General features: G+C 33.8%; 1 protein-coding gene across 1 annotated transcript; it reads right to left on the reverse strand.

Annotated features, from left to right (window-relative positions):
- Window positions 1-1,770: 1,770 nt before the first annotated feature.
- LOC140818801 (protein FAR1-RELATED SEQUENCE 5-like) lies at window positions 1,771-6,356 on the reverse strand. The gene is made up of 5 exons (XM_073178849.1): window positions 6,239-6,356; window positions 4,792-4,870; window positions 2,218-4,379; window positions 2,053-2,120; window positions 1,771-1,972 (listed from the first exon to the last, which is right to left on the reverse strand). Exon 3 carries the CDS (start codon window positions 4,375-4,377, stop codon window positions 2,347-2,349), a length of 2,031 nt encoding a protein of 676 aa, XP_073034950.1. The 5' UTR covers window positions 4,378-4,379; window positions 4,792-4,870; window positions 6,239-6,356; the 3' UTR covers window positions 1,771-1,972; window positions 2,053-2,120; window positions 2,218-2,346.
- Window positions 6,357-12,556: the final 6,200 nt, after the last annotated feature.

Consider the following 12,556-nt stretch of genomic DNA (forward strand, 5'->3'; position numbering starts at 1 on the left):
ATATCTACAAAACAAGCTAACTTGGCATCGGCACCGCTTAGTGAATTGATTCATTTTACGGTAAAGATTCAATTGATTTTGATGTAGATTTACGTCTGTGGTTTATTTTGGTGTACACGCTTTCCCGAACTTAGATTTGGCTATGTTCAGGCCTATGTACTACGTGTGTCCTAGTTCGGCTCTGTACTTTCTATGAATTGTAGCTTTTCCATGTGTTCTATCAAATATTTCACATAATGAACCGGTGAAAATGGTCCATCACGAGGTTGTTTGATTTTGAATGCATTGCTTGACTTGATTTTGGAAGTAATCTCTATTATTTGATAGCAATAGGTTGTTTTATATGCTCTATATGCTGAAGAAAGTTTTTCAAAACTTTGGACTCCGCAGTTGGTGCTGTTAAATGTATCAAACAACAAAATAAAGTTTCTTCCGGAGTGAATTGGTAGCCGTTACTCGCTGGAGTGGACCTTTCACAACTAAACCCCTGAATTCTATAATGATTCGAATCAGTTGGCTAATTTATTATATCAGCACTGATTGACAACATAATAAATAGGTAAAATAGTGAAGTTTGCTTAATATTCCAGTGGTAACAGTGGTGAAGAATTGTTATATTCTCAAGTTTCAAAGCTTGTAAATTTTCTTTTCTGGAAATTTTTTTTCTTAATACTCCTGTTATGTGCTGGGGCGTGAGATTTGGTTCTCAAACAAATAGTCATCAACTTGGTAATAAAGTTTAAGTTTCATTTTAAGTTGTAATTGGTTCCTATTCTAATTCTTTGTTAATACAAAATTCCAAATGTTAGTTGCTAATTTTGTTTCTCATATAGGAGAAACATATGTTATCTTTGGTGGCCGTGAACAGATGTTTATGACATCTTGGTAGAAGCATCTTCTAAAGTTAGCAGATACAAGAGTTGTACACCATTCTTTCATCTTTCAAGAGTAGAGAGGAGGCAGAAATAACTTTTCAAGCATACATGGAGAAATAATTTTCAGCCACTTCTTTAATATCTAGTGGAAATGAAAGTTCATGTTCAAGTTCAAGTTCGAGTTCAAGTACAAGAAGAAAACTTTTGCAACATGAAAAAGTAACTAATTTGACAATGATGTTTAAAATCTCTACAGATTAGTGAAGATGTTTAGGCACATATCTGAATTGGATTTAACATGCTGAATTTATGTACTAAGTTTATTTGGAAATTATTCTTGTGAAGTTGGAGTTTCTGTACGAATATCATCTACATCTATTATCAGCTAGTTGTCAATCATTTTTATTTTATTAGCATTGATATTCCATTTTCTTCTACAAGTCATTCATACGAAACAGAAAGTTTAAAGATTCTTGATATAAACAATATTTGGATTTTGTTTAGCATTTACAGAAGGTAATGACGAGCTTGTTTAGTCGATTCATTCAACTTCCTTTAATGGTTATTATCTATACATGTAAAAATATAAAGAAATATATACGAAATATCGTGTCATATTATAAGTATATAAACTTTGCTTGATCAGACATTATGCAAGACCATAATAACTATATAAATGCAATACAATATATGTCATCCAACTGAACCAGACCAAGAATAAGTTAAAACTAATCTTAAAAAAATTTTGTTCAAGTACTCAACATACATCTATCAATAAATAAATAACATAACCATAGTTGAAAGAAAATAAAATAACAATAAGATTAAGAAAGCTCATCACAAAAAGTTTTTAAAAACATCTTTATTAACTAAAGCTGTTAAAAAATAAGCAAACAACCCAAACTAATCAATAGAATAGAAAAACAATTCTGAAAACCAAATAACTAAACAAATGCCAAATAGTAAAGAATTTATCCATCTCATCCTTGGAATTGAATGAAAAAAATGCACAAAAAATAATTAGTCATCTACAACATGACACATAAATGAATTTCATTCATCCAAACGTATTCCAGTTGTCCACATGTTGTTAGAACCTGCAATAATAAAGACAATTGTAAATGTCAATCTTTTAATGAGAAACGTTTGTTTAAAAAAGATGAAGCATTTCAAGTACCAGTCATCGATGCAAAATCTTCTTCATTTGTGTTGTCATCATTGTCATGATGATTATCTACGGTTGATCTGGTAAATGATATATAGTCATATTTACAAAAAAATAATGAGATTAATTGGTTTGTAAAAATATTATACAACAAACAAAAAATTAATCAACGTATACCTGTCATGCAAATTTGGACAGTTGCGCTTGTCATGTGACACACCTCGATGCCCGCATCCACGACATATCCTGGTCTTCGAGGTTGACTTCTTTTTGATGATTTCAACCTCTTCCCGCATCCTTTTGTTCTTACTTCAGAAGGACCGGTAATACCAAAGACCCCATCCATGATTTTCTTCTTTTGACTTCCATTGCTGAATGTTCTACTAATGTTAACCTCTTTAATTTTTTTAAAATATAATCTAATTGTTCATCTAAGAAGTTTGTTCCTTCATCAGTCAATGATGCATCATCAATTACTACAGAAGCTTTATAGGATAACCTCGAGTGTCTTGACATCAAACACATTTTTGGATCGTCGTTGACATTTTGCTCACCCATAGCATATATTGCTCCAACCTTTGCATCTTGTGTCCACCGTTTGAGTATATACTTATCAGGCAATTCAAACACTTGGTTGATACGAAAAAAAGCTAACATATGTCTGCATGGTATGCTCTCAAACTCAAACTTCATACAACTACATGATATATAATCCAACCGTTTATTATGAGTGAGCGTCCTTGATTTGGAGGAAGAACAAGTTTGAAAATTCATCACATTGTAAACCACTAATTCAGCTCCTACAGATACTTGTTGCACGTAATAACCATGACTCTCGCACATTTCACTTTGAAACTCCACGTATTTTTTTTTCGTATACACCTTAACCATTTGAGCTTCCATTGGCCAGTTTGTCTTGATCTTGGGATGCTCATTCATATCAATATGGTCAGCAACTAACTCATTGTGCCTTTGGTGCCGGAGTGCCCTATTGAAACGGGTGATAAAATCCATCAATGAATTCTTATTAGAGACGTACCTCTTGAAAAATGCATGTGAACTTTCAGATCTCTGACTACTTGACATTCCAGCACAAAATATATGGTTAAAATATATTGGCACCCACTTCTGTCGCAATTCATACATCAATGACAACCAATCATTTTGCTCCAAGTTAGCACACTTGATAACATCTTCCCACGACTTCTCAAATTCATCAGGTGTTGTGGAATTTTGAATGACATTCTTTATGCTTCGATAGTGGTCACGAAAAGTCATAGGGTTTAATTTATCTGGGAATTTGTTCAATATGTGCCACAAACAATATCGATGCACTGTTTTAGGGAAAACTTGTGCAATGGCTTTCGCCATAGCAGGATCTTGGTCAGTGATTATCACGTTTGGTGCACCTTTAGGCATTGCTTCTATGAACTTGTTAAACAACCAAACAAAAGACTGAGTTTTTTCGTCAGTTAAAAAACCGCAACCAAACACAATTGTCTGATGATGATGATTAACTCCTACAAATGGTGCGAAAATCATACCATATTTATTAGTGTTATACGTCGTATCAAACAACACAACATCACCAAATACACTGTTTGCCCTCCTTGACACAGGATCTGCCCAAAAACACATGCTAAATCTTTTATCTGAATAAGTCTCATAATCAAAGAAAAATGAGGAATTATTGTCTTTCTCAGATGCAAAGAACTCAATCAATGTTTCGGCATCGATACCCTTTTGTTCATCTCTAAGCTTTTTCTCAAAGTTTCTAATATCTCTTTCAGTACAACCTACATGCTCGGGACCTCCATACTCTATTTCCAATAATCGCAGTTGTTGACAAGTTGGCACATTTGCTTCTGAAAACTGTTGAGTCAATGCTTTCTTTGATGCCGAAACATTACGATGTGAGCGTAGTAAATGCACCTTCGAAGGAGTCGAGAGTGGATGATTATGGCTTTCCATGAATGTACTGACAATCCAATTAGGACCAGTTTGTTTCTTGACAATTGAAATCTTTGACTTACATCCAGTTCTAACTTCACCGCGAGCTCTTTCATTTTTCGGTTGATCACCTTTTTCTTGTTTATTCGACCAGTTTTCGTCTGTACGCCCTTCTTTAAAGCACACAAATTTCTTCCAAACAACTTCATTTGTTATCTTATTTTTCTTGTTGTTGCTTATTCTTGCGCTAAATCCTGCTTCTCGTGCGTATTGGTTATAGAACGAAAATGCATCCTCTAATGATACGAATTCCATCCCAATTTTTGGCTTTCGATCGTTTGCAACTTGTGGAATGAATTGCTGATCATCACCGATATTTACTTCCATTACTGAGAAATATGAAATTTTAGAACAATTTGATAAACATTTTATTGTAGTTTTTCAAAAAAAATATTTGTTGTATTGCTTTAGAACAATTTGATGAACATTTTATTTAACCACCCAATTATTATTATATGTGGGTAAATGATCTTTTGATTGCCTCATATAACAATGATTAATTTTTAAATTCTTATTTGCATTAAGAAAATTCATAACAATGAAAAAGGTGGAAAAAAACAAGAAAATAGGAAAACATCAAATTGTGTTATAATTCATACTAGCTACTATCTTTTATGATAAAAGGAGACAAATAATAATAAAAATCCGAGAGAAAGTGTTCCACCAATCAGTCATGTTTTGTTCTAATTTAATAAAAAAAATCTGTAAAAAAATATATATATATAGGTAATCGGTGCATACCTTGGAACGGCGGAGATCGGGTGGCGGAGTGGTGGAAGAGTTTCGATCCTACGACGGAGATTGGGCGGTGAAATAGTGGCTAAGTGAGAAGAAGAGATAGTTTTCCTGATTTTGTGTATTGACAATTGAAAGCAAGTAAAGAAACAAGAAACATAAATCCAAAACAGATGGAACAAAAATAAACTGCAAACGAACAAGTTAAAAAAATAAACTCAAAATAAAACAAAATTAAAATTCCAACTCAAGAATCAAGATTCTCTCGAGTTCAAGAAGTTTCCCCAGCGTCACACACAAAACTAATTCAGGCAAACAAATGAGAAAAAACCAATGGCGACATTATGGACTGACTACCGAGCCAAAGATTATTTAGATTAGTTGATACTCCAAGAGTTTACCTGCACAGGCAAGATTCAAATGTCAATGGAGAAAGTTAAAAAAAAAAAAAAAAAGCTTTTATCAGATATAAGTAATACATTTTTTCTTAAGATGACCCAACAAAGTAAAATGAAGCAACTTTTATAAAATGAAACCATAGAATCATTCTGTATCTATGGAGAAAGGTTCTAAAAGACACTAGGCGAGAATGTAAGCATCATCCTACAATGACAAAATCAACATTCTTTGCACATACAACATCAAGGAAGAGAAAGTACAGAGCCAAACTAGGACACACGTAGTACATAGATTTGAACATAGCCAAATCTAAGTTCGGGAAAGCGTCTCACCATTTAACCATCACAAACATGCACCATAAAAAGCAAATAAATAAATGCTGAAGAAAAATGAAAGCCACGAACTTGTAAAACAACCTTTAACATTTGACAAATAATTTATCAAAAAAATCTGAATTTAAATTCAAAAAGAGAAACCACCCACTTTCTCTGATAGAAACATAAGTGTACAGAAGCCAAAATTAAATTAACTACCCAAGCATAATTATTCTAAACTCGGATCTATTACACGGTAAAAAAAATCTCCATACAACAAAATAAATAGCGATAGAAATCTTAAAATTTACTCGAATACCTCTGTTTCTTTGATCATGTGAACATTCTTTGATTACCCAAAATAATTAAATTTGCGAGCCAAAGCAAAATTTTAAAAAAAAAATTCCAAAAGATTCAATCTTTTCGAAATATAGAAAAGTGCCCACAAAGCTCAATATCCAAAATTGACTTATTTTCCCAACCCACCCTTCCGAGATTCCAAGTATTACATCTGGGTTTTTCTCCCAGACAAAGAAATATAACGACGGGGATTAAAAAAAAACAAAAGAAAAAACAATCCGCCGATTGTGACTTAGTCAATTGCTTTTTCTCCATTTCCAATTTCATTTTCCGCAGGAAGTTTCGATGAGGTATTCCCTCCGCTTTTACCCGCAAAAAAGAGCCAAAATAATCCGAAAAACAGTAGCAATTCTGACTTGAAAGAAGTAGATAGAGATTACCTGGTGACTGAGAGAGCTTGCGACTACTGAGGAGAAGGAACGACGATGGCCGCTGCGCTTTCCCGATTGTTTTTTGATGAGAAGAGAGAGTTTTCCGAGGCACTTAATTTGGAGAAGAAGAGATAATTTCGTGTATTGAGAATTGAAAAAAATAATAAAATAAGCCATGTGGACGCCAACTGAGCGGTGCCCACGGAAGTACACACCCTGCCTAGGTCTATGCAAGTGGATTCATATACCAATCTAATCAAACTTTTTTTAAAAAAAACTATTATAAAAGTAAAATAATAATAAAATAAGTTTAAACTTTTAAAAATAATAAAAAGATTAAGTTCATGTTATTACGATTTTTCTGTACAACGAAAAATAATATTTTCGACATAAAAAAATAATATTTTCGACATAAAAAAATAATATTTTTTTGCAAGTTGATTTGGAATGAAGATTTGTCTCACAAAATTGATCTGAGACAGTGTCATATGAGATTTTTTGTAATAAAAATAATCTAGTTAATTGAAATGAAACATATATATATTAATAGTTTTTTCTCTCAAACTTGGTTCGTCGATCCATTTAATTGATTTTGAGGGGAAAAAACATGAACCAAATTAATACCACAATAATCTATTATTTGAGATAATTATATAGATTTAACTATTGCATATTCGTTTAAAGATCAGAACCCTACCAGTCGATGAGCAGGTCTTTTATGAGACGGTCTCACGAATCTTTATTTGTGAAACGAGTCAATCATACCGATATTCACAATAAAAAGTAATGCTCTTAGCATAAAATATAATACTTTTTCATTAATGACCCAAATAAGAGACCCGTCTCACAAAATACGAAATATGAGATCGTCTCACACAAGTTTTGGCCCCCGTCAATTTTGTTAATATTGGTATTCGAAAATTTGTTTATATATACAAAATGTCATTGGAGTGGTAAAAAATCAACAAAATATGATCAGTTTCTTCATGATAAAATGAAACGACGCTCTTATTTAGTTCTCAATTGTGAACCAAATCAAATTAAAATCCGTAAATGAATTCTCCAGAAAATCTATAAACCGTAGGTAAGCCTCAATTATTATTTTTTTATATAAAAAAAAACCTGTGTCCATTAGTAGTAGTGTGAAGACCCAGCCCAACCAAGACCAAAACACCAGAAATCCACCAAAAGCCAATTATCAAAGCTCCTATGTTCAACCCAAAGTTTTGCCAAAGTCACGAGATACATACATACATACATACATATATATATATATATATATATTCACGTACGACATTTCTTTCAAGCATTTTTTCCCAATTCGAAGACTGTCAACAACCCCATGTTCTCGATCAAAAAATTGTCCATTCACGAGTAGAGAGATGTCCAAACTTCACCCAAAAACAGCCCAGAAGATCGAGCAAAGTGGCTGTCAAAGTCTCGAGAATTCAGCGGCATTTCGAAGCAGATTCTTGTCGAAAATTTGAAGCATATGCAGCAGTCTTTCGAAGCAAGTTTCTACAGCAACTATAGAAGATTTCGGAAGCTGATTTCCAACCATTTTAGAACAACCAATTACAAGCAAAGTTGTTGTCCATTTCGAAGCATGAATTCTGCTCAATTCCTTTCCAGTTTGCAAGCTCAATTGATGTCCAGTTCCTTGAGAATTCAGCAACCTTTGAAGCATCATTTCTGCTCAGTTTTGAGCTTAAGTGACGGTCAAACTCGAAGCCATGCAGCAAGTATTCAGAGCTTTGCAGCAGCGTTTCAAAACCAAGTTTATGTCCACCTTCGAAGCAATTCGGCAGCCTTCGTGATAGGATCAGTTGAAGTGTTTAGAAAGAGGTTTGAACAAACACTCACAACAAATTTCTCAACTTCAAAATAATTCAGTCTAGTTAAAAACTAAACTCGATATTCGTGATGTCAATGTCAGTCGACTTACAAACATACGTGAGAAAGAAGTCAAATAGACATATTAAAACAATTCAAAAAATAGTTTGAATGGGTAAACTAATTAAATGGTAAATAGACACAAGTTTGTTTTTGGATGTTCATAAAACTCAAACTCCTATGTCACATATTCTTCTTTTTGGGAAGACTCGCACCGGAAGGCTTTGATTCTTACAAACAATTTGCAAAAATCCAGTTCAGTTTAGACTTAAATACTGCAAAAACTGAAACTTCTAATCTACTCAACTGAACGAAGAAACAGTATACAAGATGTTCTCGAATTCAATGAATTATAAAGAATTTCTAAAATTTAATGATCCTCAATGATCAGATACAATAATTTGTAAAATGTGCTTGAACATATGATCGATTTTTCTTGAACTTGTAATCTTGAAACAAATAGTTGTTGTAAGTGTATAAATGTTGTTCTTGTAACTTGGTGTCACCTGCTCAACTAATTTGCATCTCTATTTATAGATTCCAAACTGCAACGGTCAAAAGATTCAAAAATATTAGTTTCAAATACGTAGATGTTGCTGCGTCTTTTGTCCAGGTCATCATTATCTGGCATCCGTACAAGATGTAGCGCAATTGAATTTGGATGTGTTAAAAAAATACTAATAACTTATCCATAATCAGTTTAGCCATCTGGTGTAAACTGATGTCCTTTAGAATGAATGATGATCTCTAAAATTGATAGCTTGATAAAATGTGATTTGATAACAATCATTTTTTCTCTGATTTAGTTTGCTTCAATAGTCTAGTTTAGGTAAACTACTTTTGCTATGATCATTTTGTCTTTAAGTCATTTGTTAACACCAAAACATAATGTTCCAACAATTTTTCCTTTTTGATGTTTGATAAAATTCAGTAGTTCATCCATTTGTCTTTAGGCAAAATCTGTACGAATAATTCAGATTAAGAAAATATATGATAAACTGAAAGCTTCTGAAAGAGATAAACTAAAAACTTATGAAAAATGACAGAATAAGCAAATACAATTATCTTCTATGTTCATTGTCTTCACCCTTTTCGTCTGACATCTTTGAAGCAGATTCCACTTCAGATTTATCAGTTTTGTCCTCGAGACTCACTCCTTTTTTTTGTCAACACTAGGTGCAGTCACATATATTTGCAGGAAATGATCTACTAAAGTCATTTGTGTAGTCATGGTATCGAACTTTGCAGAGAGTTGGGTGTGAACTGAATATATCTTCTAATTTAAGTTGTCATGCACTAGTTCCATCTTCTGTATAAGAACATCATGATAACTAGATAGTTGTGATGTTGAAGCATAGTTCATTTTGCTAGTCCCGAGCAAAATAAAATAAAACATTAACTAAACTAGACTCAACACATCTTAAAGAAAATAACTGAACGAACAAGAATTACGAAATAAAGGATAAACCACTAGCCTCAGATATTACAGTCTCCATGATATTGAATCAACCACATGCCACATTACTCACAGTTCACGTGCGTGTGTGTTTTGCTATTCTCGTTTACCCAATCCAAATGCCAAGATAAGTTCATAACTTTTTATCTCATAAAATTCTGGACTCCTCGACACACATGTAATTAGCAAAACCATTGAGACACATATTTACCTTCACAAATCAATAAGACTTATAGAGTAGCATTTGGCTAAACAAAATGAAAATTTGAAGATAATAATTAACCAAACGAAGTCCATTATCATGAGATGCGCACATGTACACAATCGAAATCTATGTCTATCGACTGCATTTTTCAAGTGTACATAGGCTTAATTTTGGTAACTCTTCTCCACTAGTATGTTGGGTACGTGTGACTCGGTCAATAGGTCTTTTAAGCTTATAACGTTAGGCTATGGCTAATGGCTACAAATGAAGATAGGGAATCAAAGGTGAGAGAAACAAACCAATTTTTTGTTTCAACACGCTTCTCCTTCTTCCTCTTGTTTCACAGCCACTTGCTTTGTCACAACATATTCATCATTTTGTTCTCTTTTTCACATCAATACGTCATACTCTTTTATTTTGTATTCAACTTTTTCCTTCTCCCTTTCTCAACATCTTTTTTTTTTCTTTTCAAAGAAATTCATTTCTTTCTTTTCAACTTTTTCCTCTTTTGTCGATGATAATCTTATACTCACACAAGGGGGAAGAACTTTTATAGTGATACACAGGTTCGTTTTCTCTCAGTTTTCGGTAGGTACTAGTGTATATGCTCAAAATTTGGTAGTTGACGTAGGAGTTTAGAATTGATACGAATGGGGGCTTTTGTGTGCCTTGGCACACTCCATTTGATTTTCATTAAACTCAAACATAAGACAATAGGGTATAATATGATGTTATGGGTAGGCTTGAAAGGCTCAAAAGTTCCAAAAATTGCCTAAATCATCTGTTAGGATCGGTTAGGGGGATCACCGTTGAGCTACAATAGCTCGGTTCTTGAAATATTGAACACCGATGAATTAAATCGAGTTTGGTGTTCAAACCAAGCGGAAAATACTCGAAATAATCCTTCGTAGAAACCAAATAAATATTTTGTAAACCATTTAAAATATATGCAAGTTGAATGAGTAAAAATATTCAGTCGAAGCATTTTATCAAACACTTGGTATACAATATTTTGGTATTTGAAGAAGACATAAAATGCTTCAACAATACATCTTTAAAACTATGGAAATGATATGCAAATGCAATAAACAAATAGACACGAATTTGTTTATGGATGTTTGGAGATTTCAAACACTCCTACGTCACCCCTTCTTCCCCTTGGGATGGATCCACTAGAAGACTTTGATTTATACAACTACTTGTACACACCCATTCCGGAAGGGCAGCACCCAACTAGAACTCCTAGCACTCAAGATTGTAGGCAACACCTCACAATCAGCATATTGTTTAATGTCTCATATGCAAAGACTACAAACACAATGTTTTACGTCTATGTGTAAAGACTCACTCAACTAAACTTGTAAGCTCAACTCTCTCGTATATGTGTGAGTGATTGTGTGTGTGAGGAATTTATCTTTTACAGTGCACATCTCAAATGTATCCTCACACAAGGGCTTGTGCTCTCAACTAGCTGATTTCTTCATGCTAACTGCACATGCTTTGAATCCTCTTCAAAAGCTATTGTTTGATCTTCAATATGTTGTATTTATAAGCCCCAACAATGATATATACGTTAGATACAATAATATGACCGTTTGAAAAGTTTCTGTACTATTTCCGAGATTGCAACGGTCAAATTCAGCTTGCTGGGCAACTCTGGTCAACTGGTCAACTCTGGTCAACTCAACTGGTCGTTCAGTTCAACTGGTCAGCAACTGGTTCAGTTCAGTTGGTCAACTGCTGGTTCAGTTCAGTTGGTTGGTCAGATGGTCAGCAGCTGGTTCAGTTGGTTCAGTTTCAGCTGATATGCTGAAATCAGCCTAGCTGATTTCAGTTTGTGCAGAACCAGTAGCTTCATCGTCATTTATCAGCATCGTAAGCTTCGATTCAGACTTTGACTTCTTAGAATGATTTGTAGATCTATGTCTTATCTTTCCAACTCATACTGTATCGCTTCGTTTCGATAACTGAGCTGAGAGATATGACCAAAATACCTCAGCTGCTCAAACCCAACTGATTGCTGTTTTCGTGTGATCAATTTGCTAATTGAGCGATCAGTTAGACCATGATAACATCCGATTTTGCCCAACTGACGTGAAATACGATTTGTTCCAAATTGAGTTTTCTAATCAGTCCAATTAGCGGATTGTCATTTGAATCATCCAGCTGGGAGATATCATCAAAACACCGAAGCTCGCCAGAAATTCAGTTTGTGCAAAATTCAGTTTCAGCTTGCTTCTTATGTTTGCAACTTCACACTTGAGTAAATATGTTAGAAACACAATAACAAGTTTTGTTAACATCAAAATCAAGATTGCGAACTTGAAAAGTTCCAACATCATCCCTAAGACACACAAAACTCGTATCTCGCCTCGAAGAGTGCCAAACCAAGTTCTAGACTACTTTCAATTTACCAATCAACAAACACAGACAGATCATGTTTTCGGGTATTAAAAAAGAACAAATCACACATCTCATTCTCATTTAGGCTCAAAGGGCTAACAATTGACACATTATTCAAGGAAAAACAGGCCCAACATAACTCAAAGAATGCCTGAAACATTTTTGTGTTAGTGAACATGTAACTCAACAACAAGTAATCAACATGCAGGTTTTGGAGTCCATCCATAAATTCCAATTCACAAATTACATGAACACTCTCTTGACATCGGATGTATCAACAATCATAGCAATCGTGAATTAATGTGTAAACGGTTAAGTAAAGATAACATGCATTTGGATTCGTAATCATGGAACAACATGTGTTTCGGGT

Source organism: Primulina eburnea, chromosome 17 (genome assembly GCF_022965805.1).
Source record: "Primulina eburnea isolate SZY01 chromosome 17, ASM2296580v1, whole genome shotgun sequence".
Classification (NCBI taxonomy): Eukaryota; Viridiplantae; Streptophyta; class Magnoliopsida; order Lamiales; family Gesneriaceae; genus Primulina; species Primulina eburnea.